This window comes from Ammodytes marinus (assembly GCF_949987685.1).
Source record: "Ammodytes marinus genome assembly, chromosome: 13".
NCBI lineage: Eukaryota > Metazoa > Chordata > Actinopteri > Uranoscopiformes > Ammodytidae > Ammodytes > Ammodytes marinus.
Genome location: NC_137217.1, coordinates 29,760,926 through 29,781,770, shown reverse-complemented (window position 1 = coordinate 29,781,770; position 20,845 = coordinate 29,760,926). Strand labels below are relative to the sequence as shown.

General features: G+C 42.7%; 2 protein-coding genes across 2 annotated transcripts in view; one reads left to right on the top strand and one right to left on the bottom strand.

Moving 5' to 3' along the window:
• Nucleotides 1-2,672, top strand: part of scap (SREBF chaperone) — a 47,124-nt gene extending 44,452 nt beyond the window's left edge. Inside the window, exons 20-21 of the mRNA XM_080039660.1 lie at nt 116-322; nt 1,832-2,672. Coding sequence (XP_079895786.1) covers nt 116-322; nt 1,832-2,077 — 453 coding nt within the window. The 3' untranslated portion in view covers nt 2,078-2,672. The remainder of the gene's footprint in view (nt 1-115; nt 323-1,831) is intronic.
• Nucleotides 2,673-2,786: 114 nt separating this feature from the next.
• ptpn23a (protein tyrosine phosphatase, non-receptor type 23, a) overlaps nt 2,787-20,845 on the bottom strand; it is a 26,666-nt gene continuing 8,607 nt past the window's right edge. The window contains exons 15-26 of the mRNA XM_080039388.1: nt 20,400-20,545; nt 19,520-19,837; nt 18,612-18,766; nt 17,954-18,285; nt 17,115-17,545; nt 15,190-16,739; nt 14,302-14,754; nt 13,902-14,086; nt 12,431-12,535; nt 10,879-11,017; nt 9,956-10,069; nt 2,787-8,518 (exon numbers count right to left, since the gene is read on the bottom strand). Coding sequence (XP_079895514.1) covers nt 7,937-8,518; nt 9,956-10,069; nt 10,879-11,017; nt 12,431-12,535; nt 13,902-14,086; nt 14,302-14,754; nt 15,190-16,739; nt 17,115-17,545; nt 17,954-18,285; nt 18,612-18,766; nt 19,520-19,837; nt 20,400-20,545 — 4,510 coding nt within the window. The 3' untranslated portion in view covers nt 2,787-7,936. The remainder of the gene's footprint in view (nt 8,519-9,955; nt 10,070-10,878; nt 11,018-12,430; nt 12,536-13,901; nt 14,087-14,301; nt 14,755-15,189; nt 16,740-17,114; nt 17,546-17,953; nt 18,286-18,611; nt 18,767-19,519; nt 19,838-20,399; nt 20,546-20,845) is intronic.

Genomic DNA, 20,845 nt, shown 5'->3' with positions numbered 1-20,845 from the left:
ACAGAATCATATAGAGCGACAACATTGCTCCCTCTCATGTGATATTGCTTAAACAAAAACAGTTTTTAATCAAGTCAAAACCCTTATTTTCCTGTATTTTTTGTGTGTTTGTCAGACGATGGTTCTGGCGAGCGGCGGGCAGGACGGAGCCATCTGCCTGTGGGACGTCCTGACAGGGAGCCGGGTCAGCCATGTTTACGGTCACCGTGGAGACGTGACATCACTGGTCTGCACCACGTCGTGTGTCATCAGCTCAGGACTGGACGACCTCATCTGTATCTGGGACCGCAGCACCGGCATCAAGCTCTACTCCATACAACAGGTACAGACACAGCTGTTAAACTGTGTGTGTGTGTGTGTGTGTGTGTGTGTGTGTGTGTGTGTGTGTGTGTGTGTGTGTGTGTGTGTGTGTGTGTGTGTGTGTGTGTGTGTGTGTGTGTGTGTGTGTGTGTGTGTGTGTGTGTGTGTGTGTGTGTGTGTGTGTGTGTGTGTGTGTGTGTGTGTGTGTGTGTGTGTGTGTGTGGAACCCAACAGGTACACAGCTGGCTATTTAACAACAATTTTTTTGTCTGTTTTTTATGATGATCAATGAGAAAAATATTGAATATCTTCCAATACAAACTTTATTCTGCAAGAAAATCATTAACTAGTACAACTTCATAGGAATATACTATAATGTATCATGTGTATCCAACATGAACATGTACTAAAACAAGCAAATTAAAACCCTTGTAACACTATTTGTGGAGTCAGTGATACTGGAGAACGCTTGTTGACAAAATCCCTAGTTGTTCAAATCAGTGAATATCTCCTCAAGAAAAGGTGGAAAAAGTGATTTTGACAAACAAACATTCTGGAGAATCGCTGACTCCACCTTGACTATTAAATGACATTTTGTTTATTAGGTGCACTAGTGCATTTATTGAATGACAATAAAAAACAAATCTAAGTCTTAAACCCAGTTCAGACCAAAGATTCGCCTTGCAACTGCTTGCAACTGCAACTCCTTGCGACGAGACCGCCGAAACGTTCTAAAACTGGACCTCGCGATTTGACATGTTGAATCTTCTACAACGCCTTGCAACGCGCTGCAACGAGCAGTTCACACTGCTGCAATTTCTCCCCCGCGACATTCTAAAACCGTCTCGTCGCAAGCAGTTGCAAGGCGAATCTTTGGTCTGAACTGGGCTTTAGTCTTAGTCTAAGTCTAAAAGCCTTCGCACACCGGGCGCATTTTATTCGTGCGATTAATTTGTTAATTAACGAACGTATACAGAGTCAATACAATCTTCCACACCAGCGCCGTCATTTCGCTTCGCGAATTTGTTTCTTTTATTTTTTCGAACTGCGTTCGATTTTTCTGGGACGTCGCTTCTTAAACGTGCCGTTTATTTGTGTCTCGCCCGCTGAGCCTTTAGTCTTAGTCTAAGTCTAGTCTATGTCTAAGTCTTCAATAATTTTGAAATGAAAGAATCTTGTGTTTCTATAAACAACATCAAAATGTACCACCATTTTCTTTTTCTCCCTCCGTGGTGGGTAAACCTCACTTCTCTCTCTCCCTGTCCAGGAGGCAGGCTGTGTTAATGTATGTGTGAGCTGCTGGAAACTCAAATTGATGAATAAAGTATCCTATCATTCTATCTATCTATTCTGTTCAAACAGTTTAGACAAGGAATAAACTTTGAACACCAATTTGAACACAGACCAAATCTTTTAAAGAAAGTGCTCAATTGTTCCTAACCCAAGGCTATTGTCTTTTTTTTTCTAATATTTAAAATGTCTTAATATTTCTTTGCTTCTCCCCTCTCTCTCCCCCCCCTCCCCTGTCCAGGAGGCGGGCTGTGGGGCGAGTCTGGGGGTGATCTCAGAGTCTCTGCTGGTGACTGGAGGCCAGGGCTGCGTCTCGTTCTGGGACCTGAACTTTGGGGATCTGCTGCAGACCGTGTACCTGGGCCAGAGCAGCGACGGCCAGGGGGTGAGACAGCTGCTGGTGCTCGACAACGCAGCCATCGTCTGTGACTTCGGCAGCGAACTCAGCCTCGTGTACGTGCCCTCTGTGCTCGAGAAACTAGACTGAAAGAGAGACATTACTGACGGTCGCTACAGTGGGAACAACTATGGGGGAAAAACTTCGCTTTTTTTCTATCCGTTATTTTAGCTATTCTTTTTTTTTTTTTTTGGACACTCAAAGGAGATGCGATTATGGCATCGGTTTCCATTTGCAGACAAAGTATTTTTTATTTTTTTTTATTCAAGTACAAACCTGGATGTAATGACTGGCGGAAATTACTCGATTGTGCAACTTGCTGCATTTTAACCAGAGGACGACCTGAGACAGAGCCTCTCGATACTGAAGTGTTGAGACATTCTACGAGGGTCGTGACGTGAGGTTCAAATTCAAGAAAAGCTGGATGTTTCTAGCTTCAAGGAGGATCCACCAGTTTGTGCTTTTTTTTTGCGTGCGTGAGTGCGTTTGTTTTCGTGGCTCTGCTGCCCTCTATGCTGCTGATACGGGAGGGGCTTAACTGTTGAGACCCCTCCCGCCCAGAGAGGAACAATGAAAACTGTCTCTGTTATTTTTTAATATTCCTGCTGCCTCTTTCGCTTGATGGGCGAATGCAGGACGACATACAACCTGTTGGGGCGTAATACATAAAAGTGTGTCTGTGTGTGAGAGAGAGAGTGTGTGTGTGTGTGTGTGTGAGAGAGAGAGAGAGAGAGTGTGTGTGTGTGTGTGTGTGTGTGTGTGTGTGTGTGTGTGTGTGTGTGTGTGTGTGTGTGTGTGTGTGTGTGTGAGAGAGAGAGAGAGAGAGAGAGTGTGTGTGTGAGAGAGACGGAATGAATGAATTTAGGCCTTTTTTGGGGGGCAAAACTGCTGAGAACAAATATCAATTGTGTGTGTGAGGGAGAAGTGATGATATAACTGTATAAAGTGAACCTCCAGCGGGCGGTAGTTTTTATATGTACAAATCTATTATTTATTAGCGATACATTTTTGGAATAACCATTTGTTTGTTTATGAATGGCTAATCCCGGCTCTGAGACAAGAATATAATAATAATGTGGAAGTAATGACATTAATGTAAGCGGGCTGATTGTGTGTGTTTTGGCGGGGTTTAGGGCTTCGGTTATGAAACGGTTATTTTGTGACTCGGTTGAACTGGAAAGTGTATTATGGAGGTTGGGGGTTTGAGCAGCAAATGTTCCTCCTTTTACCCCAGCCTCGGCATCTGATTCTGGGGTTAATGATGCTGTATGATGGACCCCCCCTATGGTCCTTCTGTCCCGCTGTCTCCCTGTGCTTGCTACACCTTTATCAGGCTACCTCCATCTTCCAAACTGCTTGAATTTTCGTTGAGAATACTGACGTCATGTTTACACTGGCGGTTATGTATATATTCTTTCTTTTTTTATATAAATTCTGCCCTTTTTAGAGATTTTTTTTATTCAAAAATCTTTATTGTATTTTGTTTCAACTTCAACAGTTTTCTATCCATGTGTTTTTTTTTCTTCTTTTGGCCAATAACACATAACACAACTCACTGTATATCTTGTTGCCATCACCATGACGTTGGCATTTGTCTAAAAACTTGTCACCTCTATTATGGTTATAATATGTAAGCTAATAATATTTATACAAAGATGCTCTCGTTTAACAGTTTAAAGAATAGTGTCAACCTTTTTTTAGAATTTGCACACACTGTCTGTGCTCCCAAAAATGTTCCTTTTAATTCACTGTTACTCAGTAACGTTTTGATTGGTACCGTACAACAATCTTTAACATTACACATAACTCCAAATGATTCCAATATAGAATAAGATATCAAGTCTTATAGGCAGTTAGCTAGGAATCAAGGCTTGAACTTTTGTACAGAGCAAAAAATTTTGACAAATTTAGAAAATAATAACAAAGTTATTACATTTTAATATGCTTAATATGCTAACGTTAACCCTAATAATGAAATGTGGCTAAATGTTTTTTGACGAATTTCCATTCAAGTTATTACATTTTTCCCCACTGACCAGTTCCTTAGAAAGGGCCAAACTGCAAAGTGTTAATATTTAAACGTAAACCCAACAATCAAATGTGTAACTAAAAAAATAGACTAAAAATAAAAAATATTATCCAGTATCTTTTAAATAAGTTCATAGATGCTACCTTGCCCCATTAAAGCAATTAACAAGTCAGTTTTGAGACATTTAACCTCTTGTTTTTTTGCGCCCCCTCCTGGCCATTGCCCAAACTTCACCTGCTTAATATCTGGAAACCTGTTGAAAGAATGTGTTGCTCCAGGATTTAGACACATCCCTGACTTACACCAACAACATACAGACAGAATGTATTTCTTAATCTCCAAAATCATCTAACATCTACTGTCGCTGCGTCAATGAATGTAGGAGAGAAAAAAAAGACAAATCGCATTACTACTAACATAGCTCAAAACACAGCAAAATGTCAACATATTATGAAGAAAGTTAGACATGCGAAAACTAGGGATGCACCAGAATTAAAATGATTGGCCGAAACCGCACGGTTACGTCTGTCTTTAATGCCATTTACTTGTTTATAAGTGCGCTACTCTTTAAAAAAATATTTCCTTATTGTCGTTTAATTTGTCAATTTCTGGTAATTTTTTTCGGCCTTTTAACTGTTTAAAAATTTCGGTGCATCCCTAGCGAAAACCAAGTGTCACACCTACACACAGCATCTGAAAAACTTGTATCTTGAATTGTAATTTCAAAAGACTATAGAGGGCTTGTGTGACCTTCCCAGCATCGCAACCTGTTAATTTATTAGCTCTGTTTTTCTTCCTGTTGTAAACATTAGTCGAAGAACCTTTTAGAAATGGGCAATTTAAACGTGTAGTGTTCTTTTTTTTTTGTAGATTTTTTTTTTAAAGTGTTTTTTTAACGATGTGAAATTGATTTCAAAGCAAAAGTTGAGTTTGGGACATTTTTGGGGGGAAATATGGTTTTGTTGTGTCATTGAATGAGAGAAGATCGATACTACTCTGTTCCACTTGATTGCTGCATTCAGGTGCGCCTCGAATGGTCTGAATTTGCAAATGTTTTTAATGTTGGAATAACATGCACACTACAAAGAAGGGTTGTATTTTAATGCTCAGACGCTTTTAAACAACACATTGATACTTTTAATTCGAATAAATAACTTTTTTAAATAATCTATGAGGTCACTTAATGTGGACGTCAACTAACGGTTACTACCTATTATTATATATAAACCCTGCGTTCCAATCCCCATACTACCATACTATTTAGTATCCCAGAAAAAGATTAAGGATGTCCCAATAAAAATACCCAGAGGCCCTACTTCCAATTACCTTTTGTAGTATGCAAACCAGCATGCTTTAGTATGTAGTGTAGTAAAAAAAAAAAAAAAGTATGTGATTTGGAACGCAGGGACAGTTTCTTAACGGCAAGTTGTGACTTTCACGTGAATTGAATGAGTTGGAAACAAATTTTTCCAAATTTTTTTGACGACACATGAATGCAGCATAGGCTAATGGTTAACTGTGGCATTACATTACATTGAATTGACCCATTTTAAGAGTGGTATCGATCTTTTCTTCTAAGAATTACCCAAAATTGTCTCAAACTATTCATTTACGGAGAGAAGGAGGGTTGGACAAATCTCAAATGAATCTTTCACATTATACAGACGTTGCTCTGTCACAATCCATATCTAACGTACTTTTTCGCCAGTAAAGAAAATGGTTCTAAGCAATTTATTTTAATGTGTTGTTACTGTACAGCTTCAAAAACCCTTTCCATCCTGTTGCTTATCAGTTTCACCATATCCAAAGTTCTGTGTCTGCATCCTCACCTTTAACACAACTCTGTCTTGATATTTTAAAGGTGGAGTCAGCGATTCTGGAGAACGCTTGTTTTCGAAAATCAATGAATATCTCCTCACGATCTGCTACCTGTCTGTACTGTGTGTGTGTGTGTGTGTGTGTGTGTGTGTGTGTGTGTGTGTGTGTGTGTGTGTGTGTGTGTGTGTGTGTGTGCTGATAAAATAGTGTTAATACACAGCCTAGACTCTATAAAGTGGTATGTTAACAATTAAATGCTTGGACCAACTCACCAACCATAGCCTGCAACAATGCTATCGTTATAGGCTGGGCGGCTATTGCTACTTTAGCTTTGACACATTTTTGGCTTCAACACCTATTTAAATATTGACCTGTTTGTCGTCACAATTGCTACAGTGTATAGATAGCATTGTTGCTAGCTACGATTTTTGACAACAGGCATTCTCCAGAATCACTGACTCCACCTTTAAGTCTAGAAATCCCTATCTATCTCTCCTTTCCCCCCTTCAGTGGCTGGCTACAATCTACACAGGCTGTAGCAGTGGTGGGAACTGTTTCACTATTTTGTAACACTCACACAAACACAAACAAACGCAAAACTTTTTACTAATTTTCAAATAAAGAGGCTTTGATACCACAACGGTTATTTTCTGTCTACTGGATTTATTTTATTTTTTATAATTTTTTTACAATAATGAATGATTAGTGAAATCTTTTCCAGAAGGACTTAAAGGAATAAGTCTAAATTTTTTATGCAAAGATATTTACAGTGTTACAAATGAAAAAAATAATAAAAATCAACTGTTAGGACAATGTGCTGATTTGTATGGTTGCCGTGTGTTACGCACTGATTGAGAAGGGTGTGATGTCATGTTTTTAAAATGGCTCCTCTTGCCTGCGACTCCATCCATCCATCGATCGTTCCAGTCATTTAAATGATCACAAACCATCGCCGTGGTGTTCCCTTGACGACCACTATATGTGAAAAGGGGGGGGGGCGGCTATGTAAGCGGAGTGCATGCTGGGATAATGTTTTTTTTTTTTTTTTGGAGCCCCAGATTTTGTGTCACAAACATTTAAAAAGAAAAAGCAGCAAAAAGAAGAAGACAGAAGAAAATGAAAGAATACAGACGACGAAGAAGTGCATAGTGATCTGGTCCCAGAAGCCACCGGTGATGGAAGGACAAGCAAGTGTGTGTGTGTGTGTGTGTGTGTGTGGGAGAGAGATTGTGTGTTTCAGGTGTGTAGCAGCTAATAAATCTGATAACGTATTTTTTTTGGCCGATAACGTTATATCATTTCTGAACCAATAAGGCCTATGTAATGTGATATGACATTGATTTGCCCAAAATTTGACAATTTATTAGCCTACAAGAATTTCGCTATCAGCTGTTATGACATTATCAGCTCCTACAAGGTGCACACACCATCTAAACCAGTGGAAATGGGACACACCCCACCTCAAAGCTGAACCCCCTACTGTCTGCCTCCACCAGGCACGTCTTGGTAATCAACATCACTAAAAATGTCTCACACTACCGATGTGTGTGTGTTTTTCTCTTAAAGGAACAGTCCAATATTTTTTTAATGTTTAGCTTGATGCTTTACTTTAAACAGGAAACCATTCCTTTAGCTGTGCAGCGCTCGTTCACAAACGCACGGTGGATGTGCTGGTCAGAAGGTCAACAAAACAAAACAAAACATTAACGTCTGTGTTTACGAGTAGAAGAGCGACAATAAAGTGCAAAATATATAGAGCGACAACATAACGTAGTAAATAGTCCAGTCATAACAAGCACACAGGAGCGTTTAGTCATGTTGTAAAGTTCATCTTCTGACGGCAGGCTAACGCTCCCATTGACTACCAGTGCTTGAGCTAAGCTAACTAGCGATGAGTAGCCTTTGCCTGTGTCCTCTTAAAAAAAATGCACACACAGTTAAAGAGGAATGGTTTCTGTTGCTAAAGCTAAACAAAAAAAATATAATAATAATAATAATAATCGAACTATTCCTTTAAAAGCAGGATTAGAAAGCGCTACAGGCCCGGTGGTTAAAGTGAGATAAAGTTGTATCAACATCGCGGACACAGACACACAGTGGTCTCAGGTCTTGTTTAGGCTCCAGAGGGGGTCCAGGTTACACAGCGGGTCGTCCCCTTCCTTCTCTCTGGTCCCGTGGAGACCCTGCCCCTCTGCCGGCTGCAGGAAGCTCTGTTTGGTGACCCTGTGTTTCCCCTTCCCCCCTCCCTCCATGGAGAAGGCCTCGGGGGCAAGCGAAGCCAAAAACTCCAGTGACGAGGGGGCTTGAGCAGCAGCGCACACAGGCAGAGAAAGAGCATCCGGTGGCGGGCTAGGAGAGATGACGTCTAGCCCGTTTGGTGGTTGTTGCTGTGGTGGTGGTGGTGATTGGGGAGGGGAGCTAGGCAGAGGCGGGCTGAAAGAAGAGGGTGTTTCCTGGGGTGGATCTGTGGATGGACAGGGGGGCTCCTGGATGTCCCCCAGTGAGTCCAGGTGGTCGGGTGAGAGTGAGACAGTGTGGGGAGCCGGTGTGTCTGTCTCTTCCATAGAGGGGTCTGTGGCACTGGGTGGGCGGATGCTCAGCTTAGCGATGGTCGCCTGGATGGAGCTGATGGGCATGTCCCCCCCCAACACCAGGTCCTGCTGGGACTCCTGTCTGGAGTAAGGCTGCAGAGGGGGGGGGAGAGAGAGGGAGAGAGAGAGAGAGACAGAGAGAGAGACAGAGAGGGAGATGGAGAGAGAGAGCGAGAGGGAGAGAGAAATGTTTAAAAATACTGTAAAAATTGTAAATTGACTCCACTTATATAGCGCCTTTCCCCTGGTTTTTCACAGACTCAAAGCGCTTTACATTGTTTTGTACACATTCACCCAATCACACACACATTCATACACCGATAGCAGCAGCTACCACGCAGGGTGCAAGCTAACTATCAGGAGCAATTTAGGGTTCAGTGTCTCTTTGCCCAGGGACACTTCGACATGTGGCGAGGAGAAAATGAAGCAGCTCTACTAACAGATCTAAAGTAAGAAGTTACCTCATCTGACAAGAAGCCGTTGAAATCCTTTGGAACAATTGGTCGTGAAAAATATAAGAAAATCAAACATTAAAACTAAAGAAAAAGTGAAAGATTGAAGAGGCTGGAAGCTAAGAGGGAATTAGATTCAAAGAGTAAACTAGAGGAACAGCAACTCCACTCTACTCACAGCAGATTTCTCTATATAATATCACTAGAGGGTCAGAACATGCGCTTTACAAAGAAAAACACACTTTTTTATGCATAGTTCTGGTTCAATTTCACCAAGTATTAAGACGACTGCCTCTAATATGTCTAGAATATCATGGGGGTAGATTGAAGATTTTAACCATCACCAAATACTGGAGCAGATAAGTGCTACAATCTTTCTATTTGTGATACAAGCGTGAAAATTGGCATGAGCATGAGTCTCCATGTGTCACAAATTGTCTGAGACAAAAAAATAAAATAAAAAAAAAATTATGAAAAAACCACATACAAATACAATACTATGAGAAATTTTCAAATTCACAATGTCAAATGTCTCGGACAATTCTCTTGTCAGGTGTTCCCATGGAGACTGCTCATGAAAATGTTCACACAACTGAAAGATTGTGATGAAAATAAGCACCTAGCCGCTCCACTGAAAGTAGATTTTTGGGTTGCGTTCCGAATCGCATACTCTTTCTTTTTTCTATTCTACATACTACATCCGACGATAAAAATAATCTAGTTAGGATGCAGTAGGCATACTATTGGGACATACTTTACTCTCTTATTTCATCATAACATTGCGCCTTGATCTTGCCTCTTGCTTTTATATCCGTCGCATCCCCGTTTGTTTTCATATGGAGGCTTCGTCGATGTGACGTCACTTCACGTGCACACTGGATTGTGGGTCAGAATCGCCCAAATAGGATGCACTTTTCAACACTAACAATCTTGGCCGCATGAAGTAGGACATCCGGGTACTTCTAACCATCCTAAATCTGGCCCCAAGAATCGGGACATCCTAAATCTTTTTTCTACATACTATATAGTAGAAAGTATGCGATTCGGAACGCAACCTTAGACGGTAATGGTGTCAAACCTTAGCGGCTGCAGTGGCGGTGTTCTTGCTGCAGGTGGCGGTAGTGATGCCGTGGCGCTGGAGGACTTGCTCTGCGTGTTTCAACACCGTCTCATAGCAGAACTTCAGGTGCAGCTGGAGACACACACACACACACACACACACACACACACACACACACACACACACACACACACACACACACACACACACACACACACACACACACACACACACACAATACATTACATCAATATAAAGTTTAAGTTTTTTTTAGCTATTCAAACATCTATTCAACTTATGAAATAAACTAGACAGACAGACAGACAGACAGACAGACAGACAGACAGACATAGACAGACAGACAGACAGACAGACAGATAAAAGGGTAGACAGATAGATAGATAGATAGATAGACAGACAGACAGACAGACAGATAAAAGGGTAGATAGATAGATAGATAGATAGATAGATAGATAGATAGATAGATAGATAGATAGATAGATAGATAGATAGATAGATAGATAGATAGATAGATAGATAGATAGATAGATAGATAGATAGATAGATAGATAGACAGACAGACAGACAGACAGACAGACAGACAGACAGACAGACAGACAGACAGACAGACAGACAGACAGACAGACAGACAGACAGACAGACAGACAGACAGATAAAAGGGTAGACAGATAGATAGATAGATAGATAGACAGACAGACAGACAGACAGATAAAAGGGTAGATAGATAGATAGATAGATAGATAGATAGATAGATAGATAGATAGATAGATAGATAGATAGATAGATAGATAGATAGATAGATAGATAGATAGATAGATAGATAGATAGATAGATAGATAGATAGATAGACAGACAGACAGACAGACAGACAGACAGACAGACAGACAGACAGACAGACAGACAGACAGACAGACAGACACCTTGTCTTGCAGCATGTTCTTTCTCTGTTGTCTCATCTTGTTGACGAGCAGAGGGAGGTCTGGGATCCCGTTTCCAGCCTCCAGCTCCTGCACAGCCGCGTACAGCAGACTGAAGGCTCCGCTACGCCCCACGCCAGAACTGAGAGAGACAGACAGGCAGACAGGCAGACAGACAGACAGACAGACAGACAGACAGACAGACAGACAGACAGACAGACAGACAGACAGACAGACAGCAGAATGATTAGTAAATACTTACACATGCTTTTGAGCTATTTGGAGGAAACAAATCGACAGTGTAAAGTATGAGTTAATATTTAAACTGAAAGATATGTGAACATTGGACCTTTCTAGGAACTTTTTGGAGAGAATGTTTTTTTATCTACAATTGAACAAAGTAATTGATGAATGTGGGTTTAATAATATATGTTATAGATTTCTGGTCTTATTAAGATTCATTTGTTTAACGAATGTAATGAAAATGAATGTACTCTTAATTAAAAAGCTCTGAAGTCTTTGAACCGTGTTATTGTCGTTTCACTAAAACTTTTTAATTAGACATCGTTAATCTCAGTCACGCTTTCATGGTTAGAGAAGTGTTATACTATACAACAAAGTTTAAATCGCCTTAAAGCACTAGCCTGGCATAAAAAAAAAAACCTATTACAGTGCTTGTGTACAGTGTTAAGAGGTTAATGTATTATTTTATAGGGAACATATGAGTCTTTACCAAAAGAGGGAAAAGAACTAGGTGTTGTTAGGTATAAAGAAAAGAGTTTTTAACACTATGTAAATTGGATCTGCCGGCGGGCTTCGTATTAAGTTAATAGCTACAGATTACAGTGATGAGGCTGAATCTTCATTATAACCAACTCATTATTGTACAACATGAGATTTTTTCTTTCTTCTCCATCTAAAAGGATTCTCAAATGTTTCTGCAATTTTCCAGGGAACATTTCTTTGCAATCTGCGTGTTAAAGGTGCTACGAGGAACTTTTTAAATATTTCTGAAACAGTCTCGTTTTTCCTCTGACGATCATAAATGACAGATAACAGCAAACACGAGACCATCAAAGCAAAGAATGTTGTTTTTATATAGATTTTCTTAATGCCTTTGTCATGGGTATTCGCTCACCCAGGAACTAAGTTGGTGTGGTAAAAACACTACCGCTTTTGTCCAAAGGGGGTGCAAGAATGAACAAAAACTGAAAAAAGTTCCTCGGAGCACCTTTAAGACAGCTCTTAAATCACAGAGGCTTCAGCACTGCCATCCTTCATAAAGACAGGATACAAGTGTTACCATAAATCCATTCATTTGCCAGACACTGGATCCTGACACCAGAGACTAAATCATGTCCGTTCAGCTGCCAAAGACGCTTGAAGAATAAATTAACAATCCACTTTTTAAATGAAAGACATCTTGAATATATCCGATGAGAGATTTCAACACACACACACACACAAACAATGACAGTAACACACACACACACACACACACACACACACACACACACACACACACACACACACGCACACACACACACACACACACCTGCAGTGCACCACGACAGGTGTGTGTAAGGGCCTCTGGTGGAGGTAGTGTCCATGGACCTCCTGGATGTATCTCAGCAGGTTGCTCTTGCTCTCAGGGAGACCGCTGTTGAGAAATACAAAAGAAATTATGAATAATTATCATAGAGCCATGTGCATTTTCAACAGAAACTAGTTCACACTTTTAATTTAGGTGTATATTTTTGAAAAGGTACAGAAGCGAGGAAGGATACTATAAATCTAACTAATGTGAATACTGTAGTATTTTTTTAATTAATTAATTTTATTTTTCATTAGTAGCGTGAATACCCACCTAAGGGTTTGATTCTCGGATGAAGAGAAATCAATTTTGAGAGGGGGTGCTTTTCAAAATTGATTTTATCTTCATCCAAGAATCAAATCCTTTGGTGGGTATATTTGCATGACTGATGTTAATAAGTGTAGTAAGTTTCATGAGCGTCAGACTTTCCTTGTGGGAGATAGCAACCCTAGCCCAACCCTAACTCTACAGAAAATTAATGGAATTCAATGTAAATCGCCCCAAAATGGACTGGCTTGCTGTGAAAAGCCCCCCCCCTCTCAAAATTGATTTCTCTTCATCCAAGAATCAAATCCTTTGTTGGGTATATTTGCATGACGGATGTTAATAAGTGGAGTAAGTTTCATGAGCGTCAGGAAACTTACTCCACTTATTTACATCGGGCCATTTTTGTTCTGGGCCATTTGCATTGAATTCCATTCATTTTCTGTAGGGTTAGGGTTGAGCTAGGGTTGCTATCTCCCACAAGGAAAGTCTGACTCCCCTGAAACTTACTCCACTTATTAACATCAGTCATGCAAATATACACACCAAAGGATTTGATTCTCAGATGAAGAGAAATCGATTTTGAGAGGGGGTGCTTTTCAAAGCAAGCCAGTCTTGGGCTGTCATTTCCTCTAGGATTAGGGTTGGGCTAGGGTTGCTATCTCCCTCAACGAAAGTCTGACGCTCATGAAACTTAGTACACTTATTAACATCAGTCATGCAAATATACCTACCAAAGGATTTGATTCTCGGATGAAGAGATTTCAACTTTGAGACGTTAGCGTTTCACAGCCATTTTTGGTGAGGAGTACTATGAATATACTGGGTGATATGTAATTTTATTTATTTATTTAAATTGTCTGTTTATTATGATTTTGCACTTTTATATCGTGAATAATGGGGGTACGACTTTATTCATGTTTTCTTTCTTTTTTTTATTTTTTTTATGCATTTTTAAGATTTTATCAATTAATTTCTTCAATTTAAAATATTAAAAAAACAGCCTCATTGTTCTGACCAGGAGGTGAACTGTAGGTGTATGTTATGTATAAATTGGCCTTTCATTATTTTTTTTATTCATATATTATTATAATTTTTCTTTTAATTGATCGTTTAAAATAAAGATATCATTAATTCAATACAAATAAATATGAAAAGGCAGCCTCACTGTTCTGGCCATGCGGTGAACTGTAGATGAACCACTGTGCGCTTGAGGCTCTGGTCTCTGTACTGAAGGCTGATCATTCGTTCTGTGTGTGTGGGCGTGGCCTTCTGTGTGGTCAGGCTCAGTGTGATTGGTCCCTGAGCCAACTGCTGGCCGCGCTCTGTAGGGAAGTAACGCACAACCCTTCCCTGGGAGAGAGAGGGAGAGATAAGAGAAGACAGGGTGAAAAACAAAGACAGCAACAACTGATGAGACTGATAATCAATGACAATAAAATGTTACAGTAATTTTAGTTATTATTTATAGCATAAAGTAGCTATGAGGAACTTTAAAATATTTCAGAAACGGTCTAATTTTTCCTCTGATGATCACAAATGTAAACCAATCTAAACTCCACCCATACCTTCTCTAGCTCCAGCTCTGAGACCAGCATGACAATGAGTGAGACCTTCTGCTCGTAAACCATGAGCCAGAAGTCTGCCGCGGTGCCCGAGAGCGGCGCCTGGGTGGCTATGAGGCGCGGGCAGTACGGGGACAGCTCCTCCACGTAGCTGGCGTTGATGTAATCGTCTTTGCCCGACTGCAGCAGCACGCGGTTCAGGTCGTAGGGCATGACGTCCTGGTGGCGGTTCTTCATGGTGTAGCAGCGCGCGATGGCTATGGACAGCTGACGGGCGTCCCTCTCCTGCTGGTCCTGGAGCTCCTTCCATCGGGCGTCCAACACCGACAGACCGCCCTCGCTCTCCGACGGAATCTCCAGGGATTCCACACACGCTCGGTAACGCTCCAGGTCACCGTGGAGACGGGCGACGCGCTCCGGGGTCTGGTACGGGTCGCCCTGGATCAGGAGGACGCCCTGGAAGGAGGGATGATCCATTCAATTTAAATGTCTTTATGTGTGGGCATATTAATGAACATACATCACATCGCGTGATATTGATAATTCATTGGATAAAACTGAGTCAGGACTGTTTAATTAAAAACTCAAATTCGAATTCAAAACCCAGCAATTCAGGGCAACTAGCCGAACTACGACATCTACAGGAGCAGAGTCTGAATTCACAACCTGTTGAAAAGCTTGAATGTTGCCGGCAATACGATACAAATATAACGATAATAAATATGACGATATATTACTGTATCGATTTTCTTTTAGCCCTATAGTGGAGCGTCATGTATTTCACTATGAATAAGCTACATTTCATCTTGTCGGTTAACGGTTATTGATCGGTTCATGAACGTTGATTATTGATCTGAAAAAAAAAAAAACATTCCAAACAGCCACCCCTACCTGGAAGCTTTTCCTTCTTCGCTCCCCGTTCTGTGGGTCGGCCTTGGTGGGTTGCAGGACGTTGGTTGGGGCCTTGGGGCCTCCGGGCTGGCTCTCCGGGCTGGACGAGAGCAGGTCGTCCGTGCTCGAGTTCTGTCGCTGAAACAGTGACGTGGATGGGGAGACGGCAGAGGGAGAGGGAAGAGTAGGGGTAAGGGCCGTACCTCCAGGGGCCTGGGACGGTCTCAGGCCCAAAGAGCCCGGACCAGGGGAGGGAGAAGGGGAGGGGGACGGCGATGGAGAAGGGGGGACATTGTTTGGTGGTTGTTGAGCCACGGATGGAGCTCCGGGAGTGGGCTGCATCATGTGTGGAGCAGGGGGGGCGTGTGGCGGGCCCATGGCAGTGGGCTGCTGCTGGGGGGCACTTGGAGGAATGTTCCCCCCTTGAACTGGAGGAGGGTACATGGTAGAGGGCATGGGAAGAGGAGCCTGAGTTTGTTGTTGCGGTGGGGCGGGCTGTGGTGCCATCGGCGGCATCATTGGACCCCCGCCAGGGTAGCACACACCCCCAGAATGAGGGGGCTGTGGTTGTTGTTGGCCGGGCATATGCATGGGCTGTTGGGGCATGTTTTGTATCGGAGGCTGCCCAGGGTGGGGGTGATGTTGTGGGGGCATCTGTTGTGGCATGGGGCCCCTTGGCATGTGGACCATATGAGGCTGCATGTTTTGGTGAATGGGCTGACTCGTGGGGGGCATGTAGTTCTGTGAGACTGGGGGCATAGGCTGACTATTCGTGGGGGGCATTTGAGCTCTGGGACCCCCCGGTATGTGCTGCATGTGTGGGTGTTGTGGTGGAATCTGTTGCTGGGGATTTTGGGGCATTTGGATTTGTTGCTGCTGTGGCTGCTGTTGTGGTGGTAACATGTGTTGGTGAGGGTGGGGCATCTGTTGATTGGGATGGGGCAGGTAGGGCTGAGAGACGGGGGGTCCTGGTTGAGAATTCGGGGGCATTTGTGGATGTACGTTTTGCGGTGGTCTTTGCATCATCTGAGGGGGTACGTAACCTTGTGGAGTCTGGTAGCCTTGTTGGATCTGGGGCCGCGGTTGATAGCCGTTTTGTTGATGATGTGGCTGCATTTGACCCGGGAATGGGTGTTGGTACTGGGGGGGCATATTAGGCTGAGGGGGCATATATCCATGGGGGTAAGCTTGGGGGGGCATAGCAGGAAAAGCCCTCGGTCCAGGCTGGTATCCTTGGGGCAGTGGTTGAGGATACTGCTGCTGCTGTTTCTGCTGCTGTGGTTGTTGTGTAGGCGGTTGGGTTTGGCCGTGAATGGGCATCCTTGGTTGTTGCATATATTGAGGATAGCCACCCATGTGCGGGGGTACGTTGTAGCCGGTGGAGGCTGGCGGTGGGACAGGGTGGGGGTGGGGGTGTTGGTGGTGGAGGGGTGTAGGCGCGTAGCTGGGGATAGGAGCCTGGATGCTGTCCACTGTGGTGGTGGAGAGCCGGACTGGGACGGGGGCTACTAGACCAGGTTGGGGCGCTTGAGGAGCGTATGGTCGATAACCTGGAAACAGTGAACAAAGTCGAATTAGAAACAGCATTAGCCTAAATTAATTCAAGAAGCAAACCACCAAAAAGTTACACACTATAGCTTTAATTTATCCACCATTCATATTGTAATACCTGATTAATTATGTCTTTTTTTTTAGCTGTGTTACACAATTTTGTACTACTTTATTTGCCTGCTTAATTTTGAATGTCTTACATTAGGAGGGCCATCCGACCCAACAAGCCCTTATGGGTATTTGGACACATTCCAGCTATTTGTTTTATTTTTAAAAAATAGTTTTACTTCATACTGTATTTATCTCTTTCCTTTTTTCAATGATCTGTTATGTATTTTCTTGCAATAAATCAAAACAGTCAAATCAACACAAACCTGATACAGGTGGCATCTGTTGGGGCATCTGTGGGTGGGGTCCGCGTGTCGGAAGACCCCCAGAAGTGGGAAACTGCGCTATCCGTGCCAGTAGTTCAGGAGGGGGCAGGTTGGCGGGGAAACGAGGGAGACCGGCCGCTTGAGCACCAGGCCAGGGCAAAGAGCTGCTTCCGCCCATGTTAGCGTTAGGGGGCATGTAGGCCTCGTGTGGGGGGAGATGGGCTCCTGTATTGGGCAGAGAGGGAATGTCTGGAGGGAGGCTACGGAGCTCCTCTGGTAGGTCACCACCCAGAGCCAAAATGGCGGCACTGAGCTGGGCCAACTCTGGGTCGTCCTCCAGGCTGGAGCAGGCAGAGTCTACATCCGGGTTCTTGGGCTTCAGACAAGGCTTAGCTGCTGTGGGCCGCGCCGGGGGCTTCTTCTGGGTCTCTCTACAGCAACGAGAGAGCAAGAGAACAACATGAAAATGGGGAATTAAAAAGACATTTCAGAATAATTATCATCTTCTGCTACAAGGCCAATCGTTTTTTAAATTGTGAAATGTAATTCTCCCATCTCTGCCATACCATTACTTTTCATCTGTTTCTCTCTCTCTCTCATTATTTGTATTATTAACAACATTTAGTTTTATGAACTTTTTCTCACTTTTTTTAAACTAATTTAAGTTTTCTAACCAACATGGGTCAATGAATAATCTGTTAAGACAGTGCTAATTATCTAGTGATCTGTGCAATCAGCAAATATCTTAGTTACAAATAGTTTGTATGAACCAAACAGATGAAATGTTAACCGATCTAAGACTTAAAAAAAAAACTTTATTGTTTCAAAGTCCTCCTTACTTCTCCAGTACTGGCCTCCTCTCCTCGTCCCTGGTCTCACACAAGGCCTTTGCTTTGTCCAGCAGCCGTGAAGCCTTGGCCTCCAGATCTTCATAGAACTCCTTGCCCTCCTGGCTCTTCTTCATGAGGTCTTCGTAGGCCTCGTAGGACCCGACCAGGCCCTGCACGGTGGCGTTCCACTGCTGCTCCGTCTGGCTCAGGCCCTTCCGCACCGAGGCGTACTGAACGTTGGCCTCGGTCAGGGCCTTCAGGATGTTCTCCTGGGCCGCCATGTTCTGCTCCATGTACACCTTCACCTGCTCGTACTTCTTCAGCTGCTCCTCAAACGTACGCTGCAAGGAACACAGGGTGATATTAGGAAGTTTTAATTGGGTTGAGACTGATCCAATATATCCTCAAATGTACGCTGGAAGAAACACACACTTTTATATATGACACAAAGCAGACTTCTCCTTTAGTCATAACGTGCCTGCCAGAAGGGCCTAGGATATACTTTTCCGTCGATAAATTAGCAAAAACGCTTAAAAAAAACATGGCCGCAATTGGAGAAACGTATTCGCAGAGAAGGGCCTTTTTTAACCTGACACAATCTATTCTATTCTATTCCTTGAATCATTTTGACAGTCACTTGTCACCTGAAGCATTAGAATCCTCCTACCTTCATGTCTGCCCTCTCCGTGGTAACCAGAAAAGAGGTGATGTCATCCTGCTGGATCAGGTCACGCAGCTGCTTCTCCAGTGAGTTCCTCTGCTCCCTCATCTCCTGAACCTTCCCCAGGATCCGCTTCATGCACTGCAGCCCCGCTACCTCCTCTGCACACACACACACACACACACACACACACACACACACACACACACACACACACACACACACACACACACACACACACACACACACACACACACACACACACACACACACACACACACACACACACACACACACACACACACACACACACACACACACACACACACACACACACACACACACACACACACACACACACAGGGTTACATTCACAAATCATTACAACATTATACAATTTAAATCAACTGTCTCCATGGGTCACTTGACAAGAAAACTGTCCGAGACATTTAAAACATTTCCGAAAGCTATATTTCTTAAACAGTTTATTCCAGATCCAAAGTTTTTATTGCCAGGGATGCACAACATCCTGAAATATATGTACATATTTGAGTTGGAGACATAACTGTCAAGGCCTCACTTTAAAATCACTTTGAGTAAAAAGTGGCACAACTTAGGCCACTCTCCCCTATTGGGTTTTTCATTAAAAAAATATATATTTTTGTCCAAACAATTTTCTTGTCAAGTGACCCATGGAGACTGCTCATGCCAATTTTCACGCTTGTATCTCAAATTGAAAGTCTCTCTAACACACACACACACACACACACACACACACACACACACACACACACACACACACACACACACACACACACACACACACACACACACACACACACACACACACACACACACACACACACACACACACACACACACACACACACACACACACACACACCCCCCTTTACCTTCGCTGAGCTGTGGTCGGGGCAGGGCGTCCTTTAGCCCCTCCAGCGGCCCCCCCAGCAGTCTCAGGTTGCTGATGTGCAGGTTCATGGCTCGGTGCAGCTCTGTGTTGGTGAAGCTGGCCTTCTCGTGGGCCTCCATGTATTTCTCCAGCTCTCGGTGGATCTCAGCCAGACTTTGGGCCTGCGATGCTGGGTGTGTGTCGGCCGCAGAGGGACCCCCGAGCTCCATGAGGGCACGTTCGCCTAACTCGTCTGCCTCTAGAACATCCCTGATCTCTCTCAGGGATGATTCTACGTCAGTGAAGACACCAGATAGACCTACAAGAGAGAGGGAATGTGAAAGGGGTTGTTTACATGGAAGCACAAAGCAAAGGTGCTGCAAAGATACAAGAATAAGAATTATTTTAAGTTTTTGGATTTGAGAAAGTGATAAAATTATGTTTTCATAAAAAGTTTAAATTGTATTTATTTACACAAAGAATGAGTAAAGAGATGTATCTCAAGTTAAAATACAACTGAAAAGTTCATTTTTTTCATAACTTCTTATTTAGAAGTGAAACCTTGATAATAAATTCCTTACACATGTGAAATATTTCAAGCCTTTTTTGTTTTCATTTGTGATGATAACGGCCCATGAAAATAGAGTATCTCAAAATATTTACATGATATATATATTTAAGTTTATAACATCAACATAAAAACTTATGAGATCAATAAGTATATTTAAGTATAAAAAGTAAGTAATGTTATATAAATGTTATTCTCACAACTGTCAAGGTTTGCCCCAAGTGTGTGTGTGTGTGTGTGTGTGTGTGTGTGTGTGTGCGTGCGTGCGTGCGTGCGTGCGTGCTTGCGTGTGTGTCTGTGTGTTGCCACTGACCCTGCATGGACTGTATGAGGCTCTTAACAGTGTCAGGTCGGACACTGAGAGCAGCACATTTCTCCATGAGCACCGGGGGAATGTGGCTGTACATCTCCAGGTTATCCACTGACTCTGGCTCCAGGCCCAGACAGTCCATGAACTGCCTGCAGGAACACAACACATAGGTCAGCTCACAACAGGTTGAAAGCGTCATTGAGTGACCTCCAAAAAAGCGCTATATAAATCCTATCAACTATTATTATTATTATTAAAATTTAATTAATTTTTCCTTTTTTTTAAAGATTTTTTTTGGCATTTTCAAGCTTTATTTGATAATACAGAGTTGAAATGGGGAGACAGAGCTCAATATAGAGTTGGGAGTAAGTAATGGCTATACAAGGTACAAAAAAAATATTTTAAATAATGGATTCTTGGCCATTTTGATTCAAGGATGTGGACTGATT